Raw genomic sequence first — 26,643 nt, 5'->3', positions numbered from 1 at the left:
AGGATTTAAGATTGCGTGCCTTGCTCAAGCGCCAGCACGTCAGTCAAATCGAGATCATTCCATTGATGGGCAGCTGTTCAGGCAAGGTCCATTCGTTTACCTTAGTGGATTATAGAGGTACGGTAGGCATGTACGTCTTGGTTGCAGTAGCAACCATCTCTAGGCTAGTTGGTAGATTTGAAGGGACGGCCAATAGCGTTTCAAGTGGGGTTCTGCCCGATCACAGTGCTTGTAAGTTGTTGATCAGATCTTCATCGAGCATCCAGGTTCTTGCCATTCAGACCTGTACTCTCCAATTTCCTCTCCTTAGGTATTCGGGGTCAGCTTCCATTTGACTTAAATTCCATCAAGCTCCATCACCATCAGTAAGTTCGCTTTTACAGCATCTATAAAACTCTTCTTCGTTAAACTTCACTTCCACTGCCAATTCAGTGTTGATTGTTATTCTTATCTCTTCCCCACTCGCCGCCTGTCCAAGCCCAAGCTAAACAAAACAGCGCCCACCCGCTAGTCTACCCCTCGACTCCAACTCCAGCTCACATCGCGACAACTAAACATCCCCACCATACATATACTGCAGTATCGAACCTTCTTCTTCTTCAACATTCCCTCGCTCAATTAAGCAGACATCTCCGGAAGAAGACAAGCAGCCATGGCTAGCTTCATGTCCAGCTTCTTTCCTGGAGGGAAAGAAAAGAACCCGGCCAGCGAAAATGGCAGTTCGCGACCTGCTACGCCATCCACCAGGGTGGACAACTTCCTCAACCCCGCGAGCACACCTCAGGGCAGCCCGAGCAAGAAGACCAACCCTCCTGGCTCACACGACCTCCCGTCTGCATTCGAGAGTGCCTTGACACTCAATCCTCCTGTCATGGAGCCACCCCTCAAGTTGGGCCGCCCTCAAAGCGTTGTAGCCCCGCTATCACCTGGCAAGACCAAGGTTCAGCCCCTCGACGAGTCCAACGTCAATGTCGATGAAAGTGTCGTCCACAAGACACGGCCTGCAAGCCCTCAAAAGAAACAAGGCCAGGAGAACACACCTCCTACTTCTCGATTGGCTGGCACCGATTCTCCCCACCAGCATAGCCATGCTGCTGTCACTCGTCAACAACACTATGAGCACAGAGAGCGACCAAACACGCCCGCGACGAAGAAATTCAACACCGCTCGAGGCCTGACACCCGAAGAGCGCGAGATTCTTCAGAAGCCCAACGTTAAGCGACTCGTCAATGTTACTCAGCTTTGTATGCATCCCCCAAACCCATCGATTGTGAAAAGTATCTTATTGATTGGTATCTAATGCTTTGTTAGACTTCCTTGACTATTACTTCGACCTCCTTACCTATGTTGGATCAAGACAAAATCGACTAGCAGCCTTCAAGAACGAGTATCCTCCGCCCCCGGAGACTGATGAGCAGACGCACAACCAAATGTGGACCAAGTACACAGGACGAGAACGCGCCAACTTGCGCAAGCGTCGAGTTCGACTTCGACATGGCGACTTCCAGATTCTCACACAAGTTGGTCAAGGAGGATATGGTCAGGTTTTCTTGGCTCAAAAGAAAGACACCCGTGAGGTCTGTGCCCTCAAAGTCATGAGCAAGAAGTTACTGTTCAAGCTTGACGAAGTTCGCCATGTTTTGACGGAGAGAGATATTCTGACCACGGCCCAAAGCGAGTGGCTCGTTAGGCTCCTCTACTCTTTCCAGGATGAAAAGAGTATTTATCTGGCCATGGAATATGTGCCTGGCGGCGACTTCCGCACCCTGCTTAACAACACCGGTGTGTTATCCAACCGCCATGCGCGTTTCTATATCGCCGAGATGTTCTGTTCCGTTGACGCCCTGCACCAACTCGGTTACATCCATCGAGATCTCAAGCCCGAGAACTTTCTTGTCGATTCTACAGGACACATCAAGTTGACCGACTTCGGTCTTGCTGCAGGCGTGCTCGCCCCGTCCAAAATTGAATCAATGCGTATCAAGTTGGAAAAAGCATCCGAAAGTGCAGTTCCCTTCGGCAAGCCCATGGATCAGCGAACTGTGGCTGAACGTCGAGAGAGCTACCGGACAATGCGCGAGAATGATGTTAACTATGCCAAATCCATTGTGGGATCGCCTGACTACATGGCCCCAGAGGTCCTTAGAGGGGAGGAATATGACTTCACAGTGGACTATTGGAGTCTGGGTTGCATGCTGTTCGAGGCACTCACTGGATTTCCTCCTTTCGCGGGTGCCACTCCGGACGAGACGTGGCGTAACCTAAAGCACTGGAAGGAGGTGCTGAAGAGACCTGTATGGGAGGACCCCAACTACTTCCTGAGCAACAGAACTTGGAATTTCATCTGCACGTGAGTAAACCGCACGCTTTTGACACCTGGTCATGGCGAACTGAAGCTGACTGATTATCCCTTAGCTGCATCAACTCTCGCACAAGACGATTCTCGAATATCAAAGATATCTATGCTCACCACTACTTTGCAGAAGTTGAATGGGATGTTTTGCGACAAACTCGTGCGCCCTTTGTACCAGAGCTGGACTCAGAAACTGATGCGGGCTATTTCGATGATTTTACCAACGAGGCCGACATGGCCAAGTACAAGGAGGTTCATGACAAACAACAAGCTCTTGAGACAATGGCTGAGCGTGAAGACCAAATGAGCAAGAGTCTCTTCGTCGGATTCACGTTCAGACATCGCAAACCCGCAACGGAAGAAGGCGGGAGCCCCAGAAAGCGCATTCCCACGGATGAGACGTTTGGGACGATGTTCTAGGACGAGCCCCAAACTCCTCAGAGCGTGGTTGGCTGGCGAGGGCTTGTCAGCAGGGGAAAAGCTCTCTTCTGATGTGATACGAGTGGGTTGCCCCAGGTCCTTATTTCCGGGTCTCAGGGTGTGACATACATACCATTATGGTGTTTCTTGATGTCTTCGTTGGTACTTGGTCCCCTGGACTTTTCTTCTTCGCTGTTGCTGTATTATCACTTTTGATACTGTATTCGACACTGCAAGTTCTGCTGTTCTGTTTTCGTGTTATTCATTTTCGGCAGGCAGGAGTTCTATACGGACCAGGTTTTTGTGTGTACGGTCCGCTGGTATGGAGTCTGCGAGATGTCAGGCAGCCCACGATAGTTGAGGTTATGTATGTATGTTTTGAGATAAGTTTCCCTACTGGCTTTGGCAGGTATGAGGCCAGGGGGGTTCCGAAGATAGAAAAACCAATGCCTTTGCATTGGCTATGCGAAGCAACGAGCAACTAATTCTGACTCGAAAAGGCGATTTTGTGAGAGCGTGTTCGCCTTTATATTGGCCACACATGCCAACCAACCTTACATGCCATTGCCCACTTCAGTATCTCCTGACGCCGGAATGAAGATCACAAGAACATGCCATGCATTTAAAACTCGAGAGACTCGATCTATTTTCTCGTAGTACTGGTCCCAAGCATTCTCAAACCTATTCGGCAGTTTCATTGATTTATCTTACGTGGGCTGCGACAGACAAGGAAGGTTTCGTGAGAGAATGAACAAGAAGTATATAATAGACTTTAGTGGTATCATCAAACCTCTTTCAGAGGGTGTGTTCATTGCGAAGTCCTGGCCCATCCATCAAATTTGCACCATCAGAAACCCTTCCATTCGCTTGTTTCCAGACCATCTATAAAAAAACAGTAAAAACGAAAACCCTCGGCCAATCGTCAGATCTATAAGGAGACGTTTGGATTCTTGGAAAATTGTCGTGACGACTGCGCCATTCCTCGACAACATGCAGGTTTTGACATGTGCATGATTACCCAGTAATAACCACATATCAAAAGGCCGTTCCCTCCCATAAAACTCCAGCAACGTCGGCAGCGGTACAATCCGCCACAACTTAACACATCCAAGTAAGGTATCAATCCGTCATATGATCAAGTCTCAAAGAAAACGCCACCATCTAAAACGCCCTGAAAACATGCCCCATTTCGTTAAAGTGTATCGTTCGCAAAATTTGTACCGTCGTTCAAGGCGAAGCTTCCAAAATCTCCATCATTACCATCAAGGCTATTTGATGCTGTGTTGTTGCGATCATAGACTCATCGTCAGCCATTCCCATTCTTGAGGACCGGCAGAGCTACCAATCAACGAGCTTGTTTGCCCACCAGACATGCTGATCATACCAGTAGCCGACCCTAGCGTGCTAGGCCGCTGGTTCAAGTTGAAGCTGCTGGCGGACATGCCACCGGGCAAACTCGAGAGTCCAGCTGAGGAGCCGAAGGGACGGGGGCCGTCGATAGAGCTGGTTGAATCGGGACTGTCGATATCCATCGATACTGGCACATCTCCTCCAATGCTCTTGCTGTGGCGGCGTTGTCGTTTTGACGAAGCTGTGGCGGGACGCTGCATTGACATTGATGAGGCACCAGGTCCAGGGCTAGTCTTTGGGGGCGCAGCCGCGATGGGTACAACCCCTTTACCACCCACAGCGCCAGAAGAGGGTCCTGGACCACCAAAATGGCTGTTTGGAGTGCTTCCAGCGGTGTTGGCACCCGATGTAGTACCACTTACTGGGCTATCAATATCCTTACTGCTAGGGGGTTGACTAGTAGCAGGTGGAGTCGTAACTCTGGGCGTGGGGTTGCTGCTGTTTGGTTTGGTGCTATTTGCCGTCGCAGTGGACATCGACAAGGTCGAGTTTTTGCGAGAGTTCAGGGTACTCGCCGTCTTCTTAGACCTCGTACTGCTCCCTCCAACTGGTACATTGGTCCCGGAACCACGATTTCGCTTCTTAATCACGTCCGTCTTCAAACTCAACGGTCTCACCACGCCGTGCAACTTCAGGAAAAGACCACAGGCGTTACACAGTGGTTGTCCTTCAGGGTTTCGCCTCCATAAAGGCGTTGTCTGGGTGAAACAGTTCGTACACGTGGTCGGAGCATTTCCATCGTTCCCATTACCGGCAGCTGCCTGCAAGTTGGTGGTTGAGCCCTGCTTTGACATGGGAGGCGAAGATGGTCTGCTTGGGGCCACAGATGAGAATCCTGACATGGTCCCGTTGCCATCACCAGCAGGAGAGCTTTGCATCGACTGTGCAAGCTGCTCAAAACCATTTTGCTGTCCGCCAAAATGAACTGGCGTAGATGCATTTCGCGGTAATTTAGGATGCTGCCTTCTTAGGTTTCCTCCCCTAAAAGACTGCGACTGCGATCGCTCAAGGCCATTCGATTCCCAGTCTCCGTTGTTGTCGACAAAATCAGTTGTTGTTCCCCCAATCATCACCTGCTTGCGAGTTGGCCCGCCAGGGAAACGAGCTGCTTGGGTGCTGAACTGGCCTGGCAGGCTAGCATCCCAGCCCATCGCTCCCGACTCATCAAGTGATGAAGACATGTCCTTTTGCATTGAAACGTTGCGATCAGCAAATGCGTTGTTATCCTCATCATCGGAGTCGGCTCCAAAAGAAAACATGTTATCTTGCGGCATCTGAATTGTGGGTGAAGTGACAGCTTGTTCGTTTTGGAACACCTGGGAAGGGTCGATGTGCCCAAATGAGCTAGGAGCAGTGCTATATGCTGACATTGACTCCGATGCTGTGCCCGGAGCAGAGAACATAGTGCTGCCGCTGTTGCCGTTCGAGCCACCATACATGAACTGCTGGCTAAGCATACTGCCAATGCTCTGCTGAAAGCCTTGTGGACGTTGCGTTCGCGCATCCTGGGATCCAAAATAGAACCCTTCCTGCTCAGGCACAGGATGAGGGGTCGAGACATTTGAGGGGTACGCAGACGCTGGTGGCGAATAAAAGTCGCTATTGTTGTTGTTGTTGCTCATCGATGCTGAAGGGACAGACGAATTGTGGTAGATGCCAGAAAAGGGACCATGGGGTATCATAGGTGATGTTGAAGGAGAAAATGAGAAGTTCTGCTGGAAATTTCCATTGTTGACCATGGAGTCATTTTCCATAAAAGTATCGATGTTGAAGGGAACATTGCTGCCATTAGACTGCTGAGGGATGCCGGCCTGGTTGGGCTGGTCTAGGGAATAGTCGTGCAACTCTGAATCAAGATCTAGGTCATTCTGCGCCGCAGTGCTGTTAACAGCTGGGACTTGGGGGGAGAAATTAGCAGGGCGCTTTCGAGTCTGTTTGTAAAGGTTAGCAACCGAGCGGGAAATAGGCGTGTTATCACATGTAAAATAAAAAGTAACACAAACTTCGAGGTTTGCGACGGACGAATGGCAATGTGCGCTGCTGGTCACACAAAGAGGAGGGGCAATGAAAGTTACTCACCCTGCGGTCATCGATGCTCGTTTTTCGAAGGTGTCGGTTCACATAGTTGAATTCGCTACCCTGAGTAGCCTGGTGAGCTGGCTGGACGGGGACCGACTGTGGGACAAAATTCTGGAGAGATGGTTCCTTGCGGGATTTGATTGGGATGGCCGACGCCATTGAACTGCCAGACCTATCGTCAACCATTTTATCGCCTTCAGGAGAGGCAAAGTTGATAGGCGAGCCAGAATTGTCAGAAAAAATGAAGTCGTCAAGATTCATGGCATCAGGTTGAGCGAGATTGTTTTCAGAAGACTTTCTCAGCTGGGCAATGCCACTGGGAGAGCTTTGCATCATTGGGCGTCCAAGCCTGAAAGCCCTGGTTAGCACGTCATGGTCAAAATGTAAGAACGCGATTCGAAGCACAAATGGCGTTGTAGGAATAAAATATGATTTACATACCGGCTGCCAGCGTCCATGTTCTTTTTTCTTCGAGCATCTGCCTCGTCTTGCCTTTGCTGCTGCTCTTCCTTGTGCCTGCGAATGTTGAGAGCCATCATACGCCAAGTCAGATTCTCCATGCGGTGCTGGCTAGGGAGCTGGTGCTTGGTCCTCGCGAAGAATTTCCAGACCTGAGTCGCAAGCGGATCATCCTGTTGCATTCTGTCGATACTGCGATCGGAGTCGGCCAAGCCATTCTGGAGAAAAGGGAAAAGGGCGCTGCCGCCCAGGCCCTGCCGGGCAAGGGAATATGTGGTGGCCATATCGGTCTTGTGCTCCTTGAAGCTGGCCGAAGCGTCACGAGAGTTTGGGATGCGGTTCGAGTTGCCGCTGCGCTGAGTGGGAGCGTTGTGAATAGCAGCGCCAGGCCATGCACTTGGCCTTCTTGGAAAACGAAAGTCGTGCTCTGTTATTATTGGGTTCATTGTTAGAACAGGACTTGAGGTTGCGATTGAGACAGATGTGCTCATGAGGAAATATTGGCCGGCTTGTGGTGGAACGATGGTTGGACGGCTATGAAAGAGGGAAGAGAATATGAGTGAGGGTGAGCGAGAGGCTGAGGTGACGAAGAGAAGGACCCCCCACGTAGTGGCTTTAGTAGGGTGTGAGAAGGTTCGGGTGTGGGTTGCACTGCTGCAGCTGCTTGCAGTCCAGATGCCGCTCAATAATTTACAGCGAGCATGTATGGGTGGATGGCACTGTAAGTTACAGGACCTAGCTGCAGCTGTATGTACCTATAGCTGAGAGTGGTAGGGCCCTGAACAGAAATCCAACCTCGCTGAGGTCAGGGCAACCACCTCACCACACCCAAAAGCGGCCACCTCAGACCGACTGGGATGTACCAGGCTCCGGGCGGGGTGGGGTGCTTGTTTTTGGGGGATGCCCTGGGGGCTTTAGTGGGCACCCGGCGTCAGTGAGGAGCGGGTGAGCGGGCGCTGTCCACCGGAGGAGAAAGCCCAGAGCGACTGAAGGGGCCGGGTGTTTTGTGTTTGGTGTCGGTGCAGGAGGACGATCGAAGATGAGAACGTAGACCCTGATCCAATCGATCCATATGGCGCACTCAATACGGCATAGAGTGACTTCTGTCGGTCCGAAATTCAGAGGAAGTACTATAGATTAATTAAAAATCTACCACTTAATAAATCTAAATAGCAGAATAATTAATACCTTAAAGTTAAACTAAAAGGCCTTATATTTTAATATATATTTTTTATAATTTAATTTAATATATATTAATTTAATTTAAAAAGGTATTTAATAGTTAAAAATATTTTAATTAAATAAAAATTTACTTATTATTTATTATATTAAAAAGTTAAAATATTCTTATAATAATATATAAAATATAGCTATTACTTATTATATAAATTATTCTTATAAAAGAAAAAATAACATTTATTAATTATGTTTTTTATATTATTATAATAAAATATTTTTCTTTTTAATAATATATATATATATATAATAATATATTAAAATTTATATTAAATATATTAATTTTTTTTTCTAAAAAAAAACTTATTTATAATTTATAAAATATTTTTATTATTTAAATTTAATATATACTATATAGATATAAAAGTTAATCTACTCCTTGCTATTGCAGTAAGTCTCTGGCTCTAATCGCAATGTTGATGTTGGAGAATCGCCAACGCCATGCAGCTCGTGTTACTGTGATCCTGGCCGTGGTGTTTGGTATACGATGATAGACATGGCAAAGCTGGGTTCTGCACATGCTCTGTCAAATAACCAGTTTGGCTTACACTCGTCTACGAAAGGTATATCATCCGCCTAGACTCTTACTGTCTTGCTGACGATGGAAAATACCGGAACAACCATGACTGCTGCCCAAGTACCACTAGCAAGGCACCCCTAACCCTCCTAGCTCGCCCGTCAATATCCCTGCCGGCTCGTGGGTACTAAGTGGGGGTTGATGCAAGTGCTCTCGCTATGTGTGTGTGCGTGCGTGTGTGTGAGACAGAGAGTTCGACTGTGAGTGTGGATGTGTTGCGCTCCACCAACGTCAATACTTCCACTAAATGCTGTTGTCTAGAACCGTCTAACGTCGTCGTGCAGCTCACCGGGATATACTCCGTACACATGCGGCTAAAATAAGCATCTGTATGTAGCCAGGGATTGCTTTTGCCTGCTGCTCCCGGCTAATGCATGCTTTGGGTATTTGATTCTTCTAATGAAAATCGAATGCATTAGACATTCAAACTTCGGAGCTTGTTGGTCAAGTTCCCAAAAGGCACAAGTAGGTCAAAGTCAATTTCAAACCCTATAAGCTCAAATCTGTCCAAGGGAAGAATAAGAATTTAGGTGCCTGATACCCTGTCTTTCGGAACATCCATAAATGAACCTCAAGCTCAGTAGATTGGTAATTAAATAAATCTTGTCCTTTGACTCGTGAGAGCTGTCTGTAATGTAATTATGGACTTTCGTAGAAATGGAACGGATGCTTGTCTGGTAACACGATACGAAAGTCTAGACAGTCCCCAGAGTTCTCCGCCAACAAATTGTGGTACAGCACAGCTAGACGTGTGCTCCAATTCCCCATCCTCCCAGCTCCGTATTCCCCGAATCTACTCGTTCGTGTGCTGCTCGATGTCCTTGTTTCCAGAACGAAGTCTCAAATAGGTGGTTCGGAGCCGCAGTTGCGACGAACCACCTCGTCCAATGAGCGTCTGGATAGGTAGGCACACCGACGGCATGTGTTGTTGAAGAGCCTCTTAAGCCTTTGGTCTTGTCTGTTTAGTTGGCAGCCACCACGGGAGAATTAACGTCGTGCGGTTCATCCTTTCCTCGCTTGTGGAGGTACATCTCCAGAAGCCGAGGTGACAGTCCCAAGACCAGCATTTTAGTTTGTTTCGCCGTGACGGATGTACAGGCCTATGAACTTGGTTTGTATCGAGCAACCAGCGACCAGGTACCCTGAAAATCGTCTTGCTGGGCTGAATTGTATGTGGCGGCTGGTAATATGGCTCCACCACCTAAATCTGCCAGGGCGACCCCTAGCCCAAGCTCACGCACGGTCGTGGGTCTGTCTTGACGAAGCGTTCCAGATACATTCAAGCTCTCTCACTCCCCGATATGTATTCAATATCCATTTCTGAAGTTGCCTCAATGAAGGAATGAGATGCAGAGAGCGGTGCGGCAAATTGCCACAGACGCGATCGCCAGTACAGACAAATCTGGTAATGCTCACACTCCACTGAGCCATCGTCCGAAGTCGCACAGATGCCTCGGTAACAGATAAGTTTCAACTTGCATACTACGTCGTAAGTGACAGACAGTGAAGTTACTCTATAAGATGGTTCAAAATCGTGGTAACGTCCATGCAGTAATATCGAAAATCAACCTAAAGCAAATTCGTAGCAGGTAATGTTGAAGCATAGCTTATTAGAAACGGGCGTCATGACTCGGCTTTCAATCTCGTGTTTTGGTCAAAAAGACTAACAAGTACATACATGTTGACAAGCGACATCCGGCCGCCGTTGAGTGTCGACTCAGACCAGTACGGATTCAGGCAAGCGTAGGCTGCCATGCTTGCGAGAACGGCCAGGTTGTAGGCATGCTTGGGGCGGTTAACGGAACTTCGAGTAGGTCCATGCCATGTGCACAAGGCGCTGCAGAACGTCACCAGTATACAGATCGCGCTTTGGTCGATAGTCTATCCGCTTGGCTGGGTGTTATTCGCTACATGCAACCAGTAGAGCAGAGCATAGCAAGCAGTATTCGGATCTTGAAAAACCAAGGCCCATTGGGTCGGACGTGCCTAGCGCCCCTTGACCACTGACACGGTTGAAGAGCCAGCTTCTCGGTTCTTTACGCCCTGGACAAGGCCAACATCGTGGGTCTTAAAAAGTTGGCGGTGTTTGCCCGAACAAGAGTGATCGTTGTCCACTCATGGTCCCGGGGTTCGTCAGCTGTACTGTATGTATACTAGAGCTGGTGATCATCCATGTTGTGTTGTTGGTGGCTATGACTTGAGAGTCACATGAGATATTTCTCTTTTTCTCGTCTTATTCCACCTACAGGAGAAAATAAATAAACAGAATCGAGAAAAGTCAAATGTGCCACTTCTGGATTCCTCTTTGAGCGTTGGAACCTGCCTGGGCCTTGATGTTTTGAAAGACACTATCCCATCCGGCTGCAAGACGCATCCGCACTCGGAGGAGAGGTTGAGGTATGAGGGAAAAACAAAGAAGGAAGTCTCGCCGAGCTCGCGGCGACAGATTTCAGGATCACGGTAAAAGTAGGCGCAACAGGAATTATGGATGAGGAAGATGACTTTGGTAAGCGCCTGAATATCCCAAGTAAATTCCCTCCAAGAAAATAAATGGATTTTCCCAGTATTCAGCCAAGACGTCGACAGTTCACACAATGACTTACATACACAACAATGTCAATGTCATGGCCTGAGGGGTTTGGACAAAGGCAAAGTCCTGAATGCTCGTCCCTGGTGCATGTGGCGTTCCCGCGACCACTTTCCGTGAAATACGTACATGTAGAAAATGGCCTGGACCCTTGAAATCTGAAGCACCCGTAAACAATCGGCGGCCATGGATGTACACACACATGTTAGTATCCTCTGGAGGGGACATGGAGCTCCGGTTATAGGAATCGGCAGCGCGTTAGCGTATAGGTACCCACAGGTGGGCGGTTTTCAAACTTGAATCGATTGGATTGGACCTAATGCGATTGCGGCTTTTCCCTCATCCTGTCCTAAGTGAGTCAGTGGCTCTTCCAAGCGCATCGAGTTCAGCCGTCACAGTAGCAAAGTAGCAGGCTCATCTTTGTCGATTCGGGCCTAAGTGCTGTGGCGGGATCCGCTGTGATGGGTACAGTGCCTGTCTACTAGGTAGGTAGGGGTCGTTTAATATTCCCCCGTAGGCCTGTCGAGACGATGAAAGGCTTGGCGAATAACTACCCGTCATCCTCATCCTCATCCTCGTCCCCGTCTAGTCTAATTCTGGGTTCTGGCTCTGCTCTGGTTTCTTTTTGGTCGGAGGTCGATGTGCGATAGATGCGCTCGCTGCTGAGCATGGCAGGTACAAGACCTATATTACTTATATATATATATTTTTTTTTTACTTAATTAAGTAGCTATTATATATCTCTAGTATATTTACGGTAACGAAAATTTATATATTCATTTTGTTATATTCTTATTGTATTATTAAATTTAATATAAAATCCCTAAACAAGGACACAATTTTATCGTTTTGTAATGCCTGCAACCTACTAATACTCTCTGTACGGAAATAAACGAGCCAGTCATTTCTGTTCCTTCTGTCTCCTTTCTCTCCATCGGTTCGATGAATATTACCCTTTTGTAAACCTCAAGGTCCATTTCGATTCGACGAAACTAAACTAAAGTCAACTCTCGAGACCCTCCGCATTCCTCCGCATCCCCCCGCATCCCTCCGCCTCCCTCTAGATCTAAATTTTTTTTTTGTTTTTGGCTTGTCTCTTCATCTCGCCCTTTCGCCAGTCAAAGTCCTTTTCATTCGACGACACAAGTATATCCTTACCGGCACCAGCACTTGTAGTGCGGAGTACATACATCATCAACTTGAACACATAAGGTGCTTATTGTACCTAAGTACCTAGGTAACGTGCTTTCGGAATAGCGTTTCGCCAGCCAGCCATCTGCCCATCATGCTTCGAACCGTCACGGGACGCGCTGCCGCCTCGGGCCTTGTGAAGTCAGCTCTGCCTCGGGTCTCCCAAGCAGCTGCGTCCACATGCTCGTTTGCCCCGCAACTGCGACTTCAGAACAAGACTCGGGTTGCTGGTCTTCAACTCTCCAGAGCTATTCACAGCACTTCGGTCAGAATGTCTCAGACACGAACAGAGAGCGATGCCTTTGGCGAAATCCAGGTCCCCGCCGACCGATACTGGGGAGCCCAGACGGAGCGGTCTCTCGAGAACTTTCGCATCAACCAGCCCCAGGATCGCATGCCTCCACCCATCGTCAAGGCATTTGGTATCCTGAAGGGTGCTGCCGCCACTGTCAACATGCGATATGGCCTTGGTGAGTAGCAATTGCATTCATACAGGGCTGTTTGGTGGTAATATCTTGTTTTCCACTGTTCCGCTTGGAGGGCTTGACTTGTACCCGTTCCATGGCGGGGTAGATTTTGTACACCAAGCCGTTTAACCTCAACGGAGCCTACTCTGAGTGTCAAAACGCTAACGATCATTTTTGCAGACCCCAAGATTGGTGCTGCTATTCAACAGGCCGCCAAGGAGGTTGCTGATGGCAAACTCCTCGACCACTTCCCTCTTGTCGTTTGGCAGACGGGCTCCGGCACTCAGTCCAACATGAACGCAAACGAGGTCATTTCCAACCGAGCCATCGAAATCCTCGGCGGAACTATGGGTAGCAAGAAGCCTGTCCACCCCAACGATCACGTTAACCGTAGTGCCTCTTCCAACGACACCTTCCCTACTGTTATGCACATCGCTGCCGTCCTTGATATTGAGGGCGAGCTTTTGCCTGCCCTCCATAGCCTCCGTGCTGCCCTGCAGAAGAAGGTCGATGAGTTTGAGGCTAAGAAGATTATCAAGATCGGACGTACTCATCTCCAGGACGCTACGCCTCTGACTCTCGCCCAAGAGTTCTCTGGCTACGTAGCTCAACTCGACTTTGGCATCAAGCGTGTAGAGAGCTCTCTCCCTGATTTGCGTCTGCTCGCCCAGGGCGGCACTGCCGTTGGCACCGGCATCAATACTTTCCAGGGTTTCGCTGAGGCTATTGCTGAGGAGGTCACCAACATGACTGGCACCGAGTTCAAGACTGCCCCTAACAAGTTTGAGGCCCTGGCTGCCCATGACGCTATTGTCCAAGCCCACGGCTCTCTTAACACCCTTGCTGCCTCTCTTACCAAGATCGCTCAGGATATTCGATACCTCGGCAGTGGCCCTCGCTGTGGCCTTGGTGAGCTTAACCTCCCCGAAAACGAGCCTGGCAGCAGCATCATGCCTGGAAAGGTTAACCCCACGCAATGTGAAGCTTTAACCATGGTCTGTGCCCAGGTTATGGGCAATCACGTTGCGACCACTATTGGTGGCATGAATGGCCAGTTCGAGCTTAACGTTTACAAACCTCTGGTCATCCGCAACCTCCTGCACAGCTCACGCCTTCTAACAGATGGCATGCGCTCTTTCGAGAAGAATCTCGTTGCTGGTCTCGCAGCCAATGAGGAGAAGATTGCCAGCATCATGAAGGAGTCGTAAGTTTCTACCACCGGGCACTCGAAATAAGTACTGACCAGATTTATAGACTCATGCTTGTCACTTGCCTCAACCCCAAGATCGGTTACGATATGGCCAGCAAGGTCGCCAAGAATGCTCACAAGAAGGGTCTGACGCTCAAGCAGAGTGCTCTCGAGCTCAAGGCTCTGACTGAGGAGGAGTTTGATACTCTTGTTAAGCCCGAGCTTATGGTTGGCCCCAGCCCCTACAAGGGATGAAAATTGTTTTAAAACAGAATCGTGATGCCATGTATCAAAATTGTAAAAGCGCTCGCTTATAGATTATTTCACTAGAGCCCTACTCGACATTAGACAAATAACATCTGAGGTTGTTATTGAAACGTTTAATAGGGGTTTAATTTAGCTAAATAAAATACTATAAAATATAAATAATAGACTTTAAACTGCCTTTAAGGATATTTTATAATCTTTTTTTACTTATTATATTTATTTAGTTAAAAAATACTATAATAGTAATAAAGAAATCTTTATATATAAAAGAAATACTAAAAAAAAACCATATTATAGTATTTGTTTTTTATAATATATTATTCTAAAATATCTTAATATATTATATATAGTTATTAAATTAAATTAATATTAAAATTAATATAAATACTTTTTAAATGTTAAATATATTATATTATATTAAAAGCTAAAAGCTTAATATCTTTATATAAACTTATAAATTTATAAATTAAAACCTATATAGCTTTAATTTATTATATTTATTTTATAACTGAAAGGGTTAGGCTTAAACTAAGCTACATGCCTTGAATTATTAAAAGTATGAGCCTCGTTCCTATTAATGGCTTGCAATCGCTTGGCTGTGAGAGGCTCGTGTAAGCGTTGCGCCCGCAAACGATTTAAATACTGCACTAAACGACCGAGCATGGTGTCAGCGGCTTGGCCATCCTAGTCATCCACAAGAGTGTGGGTTCGATCTTTAACCTATTGTTCAAATAAGCACCAAATCAATAATAAATTATAAATCCACTAATCAATATTAGGGACATCCGGCAAAACAAAGATCCACAGGCTTCAAGACTGAGGCTCGACAATATCCGCCTCGGTTCATGTACAAGTTCAAGCGCCTGAACAGCACAGGAATAGACATAGCCAGCAAGGAAGGGCAAGCAATACCAACAAAACAGTCATTCAATATAAAGTGTTCATCTGAATCAAGTGGTCAGTCATACTGGATACCTCATTAGCCGCAATGTTGCCTCACGTCCTCAAGAAAGGGCGATGGTATTATAATGGGGAGTCATGCGGGAATAGGTTTCCGTCGAGCCTGAATCGCAGTGAACGGCTCATAACGCTTGAGATTCTGGGCAGTTCTCCGCTTCCTAGCATGAAAGAAACCATGTGCTGATGCAACTTCGCTTCTCATCAGCAACGACAGCGGGAACAAAGCTCTAGTATGCATACTCCGTACATATATCCTTTCCCCACATGCCGCTCAGCCTGCGAGACTGGGGAGTGGTGATCAGGGAGAACGGGGCCGGAGGCCCTCCAAAGGGAAACCCGGTGGCAGTGAAGGAACAAATCAAGGTAACACGATCTGTACAGAGTCAGAGAGTCTCAAGCGGATCTCGCACAAGAGAGAGACCCGGAGCGTCGCCCCACTATAGCGGTGTGGGCCAGAGATAGAGACAGATATTAATATGTCATGCCTGCTTGTGTCCCCAGACATTAGGAGTGGGTTGACCGATCAGATCTCTCGGCGCCATTCTCCAACGCCCGCAACAGTCCCCTAGCCCGCAAATCAACATGTGAGATGCACTCGAGCGGCAGAAACCAGCAAGGAAAGTAGGCCACCAGGCCTGTCGCGAGCCATTTGCTACATTAGTTGCTACTCCGTACCGGCATGACAGTTCTCTAGCTTCGGTCAAATCCCCGAGAGGCACCTATCAACAGAGACGGTCAAATTTGAGGAATGGATGATGAGTGTCAGTGCCACCTCGGTGCAGATTCACTGTTTGAGCCCTCGGGACCGGTTTCTGGCTTCCTTGCATCCGGTGGGAATAGACCTGGGAATCGACTTTGAATATTGCTTTGCCTGCATGTGGGGGTCCCGGTTCGAGTTGGGGGTCCAAAGGTCCAGGAGCATTGACTGTGTGCGAGTGCAACACTCCGGACGAACGAGACCATGCTATCTCCTTTCCCAAGAGGCATGCTGCTCGGCTGACCTTGGCGGTTAAGGTTGCGATCATCCGGCAGGGGTCAGGGGGTTGCCAATGCAGGCGAGTTGGATGGACCATGATGCGCTCGTCTCGTCGAACTGCAAGAGCATCAACGGTAAGGTGAGGTTGCTGTCCGGAGGTCTTGCTTGGAGCCCATGTCTTGCTCAAGACTCCTTCACCACTGCCAGGCTTCTCATTTCAGAGCCAGCAGACCAGGCGTCCCAGCCGAGCTTGTTTGGGGTCTGGATACACTACGCTCAGAAAGTTGGGTATACAAAATCCGGGGTCCTCGAGACTTTTATGTGTTATCTCTGTGATAGCACGTACCAATGCGAGTCATCTCTGCAATCCTACGTGGCTGTCGACCCTCGTCGCTTCTCAAAGGTTCTCAAGGCCCAAGATTAGATAACTATGTAGGCTCCCCAATTATGGCCTGTGTCTGGCTGCGTATATGGGTTTATCAGCGCGGAGATCCAAGAAACACACTATCCGCATTACAGAACAAACGGCCGCATATCAGTTGAAGCCAGTTGCTCTGTAACCTTATCTCAACGCCATCGCCCTGCATATCTGTGATACCATAGCCTTAAATTCGTCGATGCTGCTGCTTTGTCACTTCTGCTGAAACAACTGTTGAAGGGACTCTTGCCATACGTCTATTTTTGCTGTCAAAGAAAGAGACGCGAGACTCCGTTGGTCTTACAAAATGTTCAGAGGTCAATGCATACAAGACCATGACTGTAGCCACTCCTTGTTTCCTTCATGCTCAAGGACCTTGACTCTTTGTTAAACGAGACCGATCGAGACCCGAAACAATGTCCTAAACTTGGCCCAGTCGAATAGTCATTGGGACAAACGATTCCCCGAAACGATGCGAGCAAAGAAATCCCATACAATAAAATAACAAAGCACCTGGATATGGCCTTTCATGGCGAACCCTATCGTGGGCTCTTCTCTTTGTCAACTAAGTCAGCAAGATGCTATTCCTGCAATGGCTTTCAATCCTTCAAGGGAAGATCCTTGAGATTGAGCCGCTCTACCAAGTGTTTATAGACCGATGAACCCCATGGTTCACGACGAATTCAGAATGGCCTCGAAGAAGCATATCGACCACGCGAACGAAAAACATGCATATGAACTCTTCGATACGACTCCCGGTATATCTGTTTGTGGTGTTCACCACCCGGTATGCGTGGGCAATGCCAGTAGTAAAAGGACCTCCAGTGTCGAGCAAGGAAGACACTGAGTCACTAGCATCCCACGCCCTTGGAATCTTTACAAACCCAGATCAAAGGAGAAGAGAAAATTCGCAGGCCAATTATGCAAGAGACTTCGCACGGAGTGGTGCCGACAAAGGTGCAATCGTTGGAGGCACTGTTGCTGGCGGAATCATCATTTGCTTCACGATATTTTTCGGCGTTCTCATCTTCAAGAAATATCTTGCTTCCCAAGAAAAAGGCAATAGAAGGATTGCTGATGGGAAACCTTTACGCCCACGCACTGAAACACCAGGAACAACGACTTCGGCTCACACTTCATGGCGTCAGACGTTCAACCATCGAGTATCGGTCCCGTATGCAGACTCTGTATACTCTCAGAGATCTCTCGGAAACACTTCAGCTGCCACTCAGATCAGTAGAGCTTCAGCACAACCAATTTTGCTGCCTACTGTACCATCAAAGGCTGCCCAGATGCTAGGAGTTGGAAATACGCAATCAACAACACCTCTTGCAAAGACACCTCTGTCTTCACCTCGCTTGCCAATTATACCCCTCTCAGAGAACTTTATGCCAGAGACTCCTATTCTTCAATACTCTTCGTCCCAGAGTTCTCCGAAGCAAAGCCCTCTACGAAGGAACCCTCCATTGCTGCCCCCTCCGCAGAATCCTCCTCCTCAAGGTCCGCTGCCGCCTGTCCCTACCCATGAGACACCAGCTGTTATGGTGTCCAAGTCATCCAGGAGCCCCCGGGATCGTACATCTTCCGTCTGTACCATGAGTAGTCTTGGTATGGAACTTCTCCGCGATGTGATGCAACCCCCTGAAAAGGCGTCCTTCCTTCGTTTACCACCGCCAATCTCAAAAACAAACCAGCCGCCTCCCGTAGCCATGAGAAATTCCAAAGGGCAGAATACAGTTCCTGATAGACGATATTTTGTACCGTTGTTCAAGAACAATGGACAACTGCCGAGTCCAACGTCGCCTGACGAGGGAGTGCTTTCAGAACGAGGGACAAGGAACAGAACGGAGAATATTATCAATTCCAAGGCGGAAACAGTGTTACGAGACTCTTCAAGGGCGGGGCTATTCTCTCTCGGTTACAACAAAATATGAGACTTGCAGGCCGAGTCTAGGTGGAATTCATGGCAGTAATGAATGTTTATTCATACTTACATCAACTATACCAAACACGATTTATTGAGCTAGCGTTATATACTACTTAATATACCAACATTTAATCTTGAATCCTCAAAGTTTTACCATCAAAACAGCCTCTCTACTTCTCTGGTATTGCTCTCCGTCTACCTTGATGTCTGTTTTCACCATTTTGCGGAGTCCTAGGGAAGCCCAAGTGACCCGATACAAGTCTATCCATTTGCTCAATCAATTCTCTCTAACTTGTTCAACATTACCAAAGACATAAATCTATCGAAGTTACACCTGCCTGAGACATATTATTCTGATCAACCCATATATTTGTCAAACCCCCCTTAGCAGCTTAAGCATAGCCCCCGTTTCGACAAAAGGCCCTGCCACTCCGTTGCATCTTGGAACGTGCCAGAAACTGATAATGCGTATACATAAGGAGCCACATATTACAAAGTGATATCTTGCAAATCTTTGTGACTAGCACCTCCGCCAAATATAGGTCAGGGGTTCTGGGGAAAAGCTGGAAACAAGGCCAGAATCTAATAGCCGGGCCCTGTAATTTCCCTTCGTACTTTACTCTTATAATCATCGACAGTATATATTATATTCTCCTATCCCTTGATAGATAGTTCAATTCACTCACCACTTTATATGCCTCTACTCCGTGGTGCGGGGTGGTTGAGTTAGAACCTGAAAGATGGCTCTCATTTCATAGCGGCTTCTACATGTACGAGGAAAGGCATCACCTGGAGTTCCCTATTAAGACTTATATAGGGTTAAGGCTCAGCTACATATTTCAAGATGTCAAGCAAGTGGTATTTCTTGAACACAGTCTCTATATACCAGTTCATCATCATAAAGTCTATCGAACAAGAAACACAAGTTCCACTTCCAAGTGCCAACCAAAAACATACTGTACGAGACCTCACCTATCGTATCTAGGCGCCTGTATGAACGCTCCGAACAAAGTCTATTGACGGTCTAGGAAGACCTGGGCGCTATTGGTCCTTGTTGAACAAGCAGGATGGAAACATCTGGTTGATAAGCCCCTTTTCAGGATATGGGACGACCTTTCACGAAGTCAGCCCGATGGATCCGGATACATGCCCACCAGAGCATCAGATATCCCATTGGTAACCTTTGAAGCCCCCCGGTCGTCCCTTCAAACTCATACCATCCACTGTAACTGGGCGCCTACGCCATATATCTCTTCCACTTCCTTACGAGAGGCACTCGAGAATTTAGCCAACTTCAGATAGTCTCACCCCGGAAGAAAGCATTAGACAATTACCGTAGTATTTCCTACAGTTCATATCAAGTAAGGCTGGCCTATCATCTCCTAAGGTGAAGAATAGGACTGTTGCCGCGTTAAGACTCCATATGGGATAGGGGTAGGAGCAAGTTCAACATCGCATGGACGATATATAAATCGTCTTCGGTAAATCACCTCGTTATTATTCTTCATCATACTGAATGAAAATGTTTGTTGATTGTGTTAGTGGATGCCTCTTCATCACCAAGTTCCTCGAATGCTCCCTACCACAACACCATTAGGAAGACACGGGCCGCTAGCAACCTATTGAGTGATTTTCAGCCGTTGCTATGAATAAGACATCCTTTTCTCTCTGATTACAGGTGCGTATGGTTAGAGCAGAGGATTATCAAGACGTGGTGGTTGAGGGTTGTCGTATAAGTATTTTGTTGTTTTTGTCCCCGGTATCAGATTGTGAACGAAGGAGGTCGATGTCCTTAGACTCATCATATGCGACTTCGAACAATGGATTGTAAAGTCTTACGGATCTTGCTGAGCTCAAAAGTACGCATTTCAACAATCATGGAAGGCATCATTCATTGCTTACCATCACAACCCCCGTGATACTGTCTCAAACATCTCTGTGCTCCTTACTCTAAGTGTACCCTCTAGTCGCTCCGGATTTCATTTTCCTGTCTCGAAGAAGACCTCTGGGCTACTCCGTAGTTCACGCCATGAGTCATGAACTAAGATCTTTTACTTCCGGCGCATTCCCGAATCCTCATACCCAAGGAGTCAAGGGTCAAGGATTTCTTAGTGTTTGAAGGCGTTTCTTTAGAATTGCATGAATCAGGCGAATAAGCAGGTCAAAATCAAAGTATAATGTGTAATGGGGTATTATTCCAAATATGCTCACAATAATAAACAAGTTAACCATCAATACCGGACATCTTGTGGTAGTACCCTTCCTCCCCTGATTGCCTCAAAACCCACCCAGTCCAGTTGTATATGATCCTTCTCTTCCGACCAGACATTTGTGAAAATGCCGTTAGTATGAATAATGTGTGTAAAGATATGATTATATCCCGTCAATGTCACTCTCATGGAGAGAAAGACGCCCTCGCGAGTGAAGCATCCGCCAGTTGTTGTAAGTTCAAATGAATGAAGTGCCCCTGCAAACGCTAAGCTCCCCTTCGTGTTGGTGATTTACTTGGTTCGTACCGCGTTGTTACAAATTAGCGTTCGTTTCTCTGATGCGATGTCCCCTGTAACCAGAGGTAGGAAAGGCGTCTAGCCGTAAAAAATGACCGAACGCCGTAATGAATGAAGTAGAGGCCGTTTCTCATCGTCCCTGCGCTGCTACTACTGCCGTATCTTGATCAAAATACATGCTCGAGTGCAGCGGCTGAACAGTGACCAGGAAACGCGGTGCCAGTGCATGCCGGGTTAAGCAGGCTGGTACCGCAGGGACTGTTGGATGATCAGTTCCTTGGTGCAGACTCGTCGTAGGATTGAGGCCGATAACTCTCGGCGTTGGCGTGCAATTCGTCGACTGGCTGTTGATCAGTCGACTTTGAAACGCAAAAGGCCTGCTGTGAGCCTCGATCGTCCTCTATCCGATGACAACTCGCGCGCCTTCTTTGCCCAATACACCCCTTTCTTTCGGCTTGGGGCTATTTGTGCGACCCTTCTTGCCCTTGAGAAATCCAAACATACCGCCAGAGCCTTCACCCTTGCCGTCGCCAATATTGTTAGCATCTGTAGGCAAGGTTGCATCCTGGCGAGCTAGTTCAGACCAACTACCACTACCGTCGAGAGTTACTTGTACGCCCCCAGTAGGACTTGTCATCCGTTGGCCGGCAACAATCGGGACGTGGCGAGCTCGGAAGTCATTCTGCAGCGGAGGTGGCGGAGCAGGGCGTACAGGACGTCCCTGCCGGTTCTCATTGCTGGTACTTGGATTAAGAGGTGATGACTGATAACCTCCGTTGACTGCGGGCATAGGCGTTGCTTCATCCGTTGTGATTGCTTGAGGAGCGTTGTCAGAGTCAGGATGACCTTCTGGATTTGCACCAGTGCCCTCAGTGATTCTATTCAAGTTAGCAAATCGATATCAGCGATCAGTCCAGGAGGGCATACCGTTTATAAGCAGCCACTGTGTAGTCGAACGGCTTGAAATCTGTCTCAATCATGCGATACAGCTCGTCTTCCCTAATCTCTTTCTCAGTCGCATCGTCCTTTAGACGCTCTCGTGGTTTCTGGCGTCTCGCACGGGCTTCCAGTGGGGCCTCCTCTAATAGCAACTCTTCGAGGTCGTATGTGGCATCGAAATTGGTCTTCTCGGATGAAGGAACAAATATGGGCTCGATTCTCTTAAGTTCGAGTAGTTCGAAATCAAAACACTTGAAGAATTCGTTTTGCGTGAAGCTCTCCCATGTTGAGCCCATTCGAGTTTCGCGGTTCGGGTCGAGCGCGGAGCCGATTGCGTAGAGGCAAGCTAGGGACACAGGCGGTTGTGTGACAGGATATTTGGGAGAAGCGGCCTGGATCTGTTGACTGAGAGATCCTTCGGAGCCACCTTCGAAGGGGCGCTATATCAAATGAGAAAAGATGTATATATGACCAGTGCAGTTTAACAAGCTTACCTTGTTGTAGATACACTCGTAGAAGAGAACGCCCAAGGACCACCAATCTGCCCGCACATCGTATCCTTTGCCAGCGTAAACTTCAGGTGCAAGATAAGCCAATGTGCCGGACTTGCTAGTAAGTGTCCTTCCTGGGACGACGTCGGAGGCGACGTTCTATTTTCGTTAGTTTTAGCTGCATTTGAAGGCAAGAAGAGCGTACAAAATCTGTTAAATGGACATGACCATCCGCATCAAGCAAGACATTGTCGGGCTTGATATCTCGATGGATAATATTTTGACTGTGCACATATCGCAACGCACATCCGAGCTCTGCAATCCAGAATCTAACAGCCTCTTCGGTAAAGGTCTTTCTCGAGATATGGAATCGTAAATCTCCGCCAGTCATAAGATCAACCACCAGATACCTGTTATCGAATGTGAGCTAGCACTAGACAGTGTAGGTTATAGGAGAGCGTACATGTACTCAATATCTTGAAAACTGTATCTCAAGTTGCAAATGAAAGGATGGTTAACATATTCCAGCATTCGACGTTCGCGGATGATGTTTCGCACGCTTTCGGATCGTACGACTGCGAGGTTGAAAAGGATTAGCATTGTGTCACAGAGATGATAGCAGATTCCAGCAGATTGATTGTTGCCACCAATGGAAGTGGTACATGTATCGAGACCTTAGGGAGCGCCCTGAGCTTACCTTCATCTTTACGGATATATTTGAGGGCAAAGGACAAGTTCGTGTCCTTCCGCTCAACAATGCGCACCTTTCCAAAGGCACCTCGGCCGACGACTCGCAACAGGCGGAAATGATTCAAGTTCACTAAAAACCTGTCAGCGTCACCCACCACACAATGTCATAAAATTAAAGCAGAAGCATGTAAGGCTGCGAGAGCAAAAGAAAAAACAGAGAAACTGGTTCGTGAAGAGCGTGGATAGAGGTTGCATAACACACGTGGGAGACAGGATGACGCCAAGTAATATGCGGCTGAAAGATAGCAAATGGCATGCAGGATGACGGGAATCCCAGATAAACCAATGGCGACATAGATTTGGGGGGCGAACGACATCAGGAACAGATACAAAGAAGCTTCTGAGCCGAGCTCCTTCACGTACCTTCGCCGTTCAGGTCGACGGGCTTTCCTTGGCCATTGCCCATCGCGAGGGGATCGATATGTTGGACAACGTTGAATTATCGTGAAAGATAGCAAAGTCCCATGCTGAGTCTTGAATCTAAGGAATGAATCGGAGGTGGAGTCGGAGCGCCGTGGTAGTATCTCGCAGGGCACTGTATCTTGCGGTGTAAATCGTGGAAATCAAAATTCGATTCGAGACAGAGGATGTATTGATGGCAGTGAGCTCGATGATACTGACAGCGACGACGACGATGATGATGGCAAAAGGATCAAAGTCGCAGGGGTACAGCAGCAGAAGCAAATGCAGCTCAAAAGTCAGCGAAGCAAGATGAGGCTTGGCTTGGCTGGGTTTGGACTGGCTGGGCGCTTGTGAAGTCGAATCGAATCGGGAAGCGGACAGAGCAGGGTCTGGACCTTAGCGGACAGCGCAAAGCACGGGAGGCGAGAATCGGATTTTTCTTGTAGTGCAATTCAGTCCAGCTTCGGTCTTTTGGGGGGATGAGACGTCGTTCGGAGGTTGGTGGCGGCGGGAGGTCAAGGGGACGGCGTGCGACTTTGGACCGACTTTCTTGGGGAAGAGAGAGGGGAGAGAGGATGGTCTTTTGAGGGGGAGAAAAGGAGGCCCGGTGAAGAGGGGGCTTGTGGAGGCGTTTCGAGACGTGGGATGTCAAAGTGCTCTAGTTCTAGCTGAGTTGCCTAGCAGACTAGACTTGTTGGAAATGGAGAAGAAAATGTACTGTTGGTGAAAATACAAAATGGAGAACAGTACGGCAATAGCGGAAGGGAAATGGTCTAATATGGACAATAAATGGCGATAAGGTAAGGTACCCAGCGGTAAAGACCTTTGGCTAGTAAGTACAAGTTTGAGAGTAGGTATGGTTGAATGGATGTATTCCCGAGAGAGGAAGAAGAAGAGTCAATGGAACAAATGGGAATGGAAGGTCTCGGTACTAAGTTTAGGTAGGAGGAGTAAGTAGGTACCTACCTATTAATCAAGGTGCCGTAGCTCAGTACAGGTAGGTCACGGTAGCGGTAGCGGGCAGCTGTGCTAAAAGGGAGAGGGGGGGTCCCTGTGTTTGAAAGGTGTTGACCAGATGCTGCACATTAATCTACAGGTTGTCGAATCAATAACGATTTCCTACTGCAGACACGGAAACATCACAGGAGAGCCACACCGTCAAACAAAGAACTAATCAACTAGTGATGCCACTCTGAGCTTTCAGGGCGTACATGTCGGCTCCAGTCCCTGACGAGCCGTACCAGTACATGCTTCATTCAACTCCTGAGAAACGGGAGTGCAATTCGACGCGGCCCAGAGTGCTTCATGGTCTGTGCCTATTTAATTCCGTCCTTCTTGCAAACTCAAGTGGTCTGTTGTCTGTATGTATCTCTAGTTCCCTTGCAATCCAATGTAAGAGAGCACGGACAACTGCATCCGTTGGCAGGGGTCCAGAATAATGAAAAAGCCAAGAGCCGGAGCAACAGCACGAAAGAGGTCAGAAAGCCACGTCCAGAAGAGCAGTGATTTTCGTTTTTCTGCTCGCTTGTCAGACATTAGCTCTGCCTAACTCTTGACATATATCTGGTTTATCAACGGGGAAACAGGGGTGGTTTCCAAGCCAAGATGCTAGCTTATCAACAGATGGCGTCGAGTTGACTCCAAAAGAGGAATTCCTGTCGTCTGGTGTAAGAGGAGGATTCGACTTGACTCGACTTGGTGGATGGATGCCTTCAAGTGCTAGGAGGTATTACACAATTACTGACTTGCAGACGTTTGCTATGACTAGTAGGACAGAGTCCTGTACTGCAAAGTACCAGAACCGACAATTGCCATTACGGCACACAGAACCAAGTGTGGGCTAAATAACCGACCAACGATAGTGGCCGGTGGCAGTCCAGCCAGAAAGAAGCGTCTGGTTGTTTGTTAGCATGGGATGGAATGGCTTGACTGGGCTTGTGGGATATAATGGCATGAGAATTTAAGAATGACCAGAAAAATGTCATGGTATGACTTTACTTTAGGATCTATGTTGAGAAATGAAACTAGTTAGACTGCTTAGGCTATTTGAAGACGATGTTTGAAATTGTCCATCTCTACTATCTAAGTAGTCTCATGTTGAGATATTCCACAACTCCCGTAAAAGCAAGCAGCCTTCCCTCTCTCTACAAACTCTATCTTGACCATCTCACATCACCAAAGATGCCGTCGTTGCACTACATTGCATGGGTGAGCTCGTCTCTCTCGCTATTCCCATTTTCGTGCTCAGCTGGCTCAGAGTTGAGTTCGTTCATCTGGCCCCAGACCATGACAAGGGTCCTGACTCTTGTAAAAGAGCCAGTCGAACAAGACAGGGGACTGTAGGTACGACCTAGGGGGGGAAATAAAAAAAGACCCCTCGATGGGTGGAACACCAGCGAATTTTGGTGCATTTGGGGTCGTTTAATATTTCCCCCCGAAGGACGACCTACCCTGGTTCCACTGTCGTTCAAAAGGAGCCCAGGGTGCAGAGAAACGTCCTGCGTCCCTAGGTGCAGCATCGTTGACCTGCAATGTAACTATGCTAAAGGTGCACTATACCGCCAAAGATCATCACCACGATCATCTCCTTTTTTTTCTCTTGACAAGTAGAAACACCCAGTTTCATAATCATATAATTTTCATTGTTTCAGGAAGCCACACACAGTCGGCATGCTTCCCTCTCTACGGTTACCGCTTACGACCACCTTGCATGTTCATCGGTAACATGACATTACAGTACAGTACATTACTGACCAACTGATTACCTACGTCTCCTCTTGTTCGGCGTGGCCGAAGGTAGTGCTTGTGGATAGGCGGCGCGTGGCGGAAACCAGTCTAGCCACTGATCAGCTTGACAACTCGACTAAGACCAGACCATTTCGTGCCCCGTCGACACAAGATCGAAAACACGCTGTCAGTTGTATCCCAAGTACCTCTCGACATGTGCTTCACGACGCAGACCATTTCTGACCTTTATCGCCGAGGCGAATCAGCTGCCGGGCGTGTGAGGGTCCCCTAATACCCGCTGAAGCCGTGCT

General features: G+C 47.9%; 5 protein-coding genes across 5 annotated transcripts; 3 read left to right on the top strand and 2 right to left on the bottom strand.

Annotated features, from left to right (window-relative positions):
• Positions 1 to 652: 652 nt before the first annotated feature.
• Positions 653 to 2,773, top strand: FPRO_09628 (putative protein kinase DBF20; the record flags this gene model as incomplete). The annotated part of the gene is made up of 3 exons (XM_031233041.1): positions 653 to 1,244; positions 1,312 to 2,350; positions 2,416 to 2,773. The coding sequence occupies 3 exons, from the start codon at positions 653 to 655 to the stop codon at positions 2,771 to 2,773; spliced, it is 1,989 nt and encodes a 662-aa protein (XP_031082917.1).
• Positions 2,774 to 4,065: 1,292 nt separating this feature from the next.
• On the bottom strand, positions 4,066 to 7,167 carry FPRO_09627 (putative nitrogen catabolic enzyme regulatory protein NIT-2; the record flags this gene model as incomplete). Its single annotated transcript, XM_031233040.1, has 3 exons — positions 4,066 to 6,114; positions 6,263 to 6,611; positions 6,704 to 7,167. 3 exons carry the CDS (start codon positions 7,165 to 7,167, stop codon positions 4,066 to 4,068), a joined length of 2,862 nt encoding a protein of 953 aa, XP_031082916.1.
• Positions 7,168 to 12,406: 5,239 nt separating this feature from the next.
• On the top strand, positions 12,407 to 14,223 carry FPRO_09626 (putative FUM1-fumarate hydratase; the record flags this gene model as incomplete). The annotated part of the gene is made up of 3 exons (XM_031233037.1): positions 12,407 to 12,782; positions 12,960 to 13,983; positions 14,034 to 14,223. 3 exons carry the CDS (start codon positions 12,407 to 12,409, stop codon positions 14,221 to 14,223), a joined length of 1,590 nt encoding a protein of 529 aa, XP_031082915.1.
• A 3,094-nt stretch (positions 14,224 to 17,317) lies between these two features.
• On the top strand, positions 17,318 to 18,523 carry FPRO_09625 (uncharacterized protein; the record flags this gene model as incomplete). Its single annotated transcript, XM_031233036.1, has 1 exon — positions 17,318 to 18,523. The coding sequence occupies one exon, from the start codon at positions 17,318 to 17,320 to the stop codon at positions 18,521 to 18,523; it is 1,206 nt and encodes a 401-aa protein (XP_031082914.1).
• A 2,900-nt stretch (positions 18,524 to 21,423) lies between these two features.
• Positions 21,424 to 23,609, bottom strand: FPRO_09624 (uncharacterized protein; the record flags this gene model as incomplete). The annotated part of the gene is made up of 7 exons (XM_031233035.1): positions 21,424 to 21,901; positions 21,951 to 22,402; positions 22,457 to 22,612; positions 22,659 to 22,863; positions 22,917 to 23,028; positions 23,151 to 23,273; positions 23,567 to 23,609. 7 exons carry the CDS (start codon positions 23,607 to 23,609, stop codon positions 21,424 to 21,426), a joined length of 1,569 nt encoding a protein of 522 aa, XP_031082913.1.
• Between the last annotated feature and the right edge of the window lie 3,034 nt (positions 23,610 to 26,643).

The sequence above is a fragment of the Fusarium proliferatum genome (assembly GCF_900067095.1).
Source record: "Fusarium proliferatum ET1 genome assembly, contig: FPRO_scaffold006, whole genome shotgun sequence".
Classification (NCBI taxonomy): Eukaryota; Fungi; Ascomycota; class Sordariomycetes; order Hypocreales; family Nectriaceae; genus Fusarium; species Fusarium proliferatum.
The sequence above is the reverse complement of the archived record's forward strand: the minus strand, read 5'-3'. Positions and strand labels throughout refer to the sequence as shown.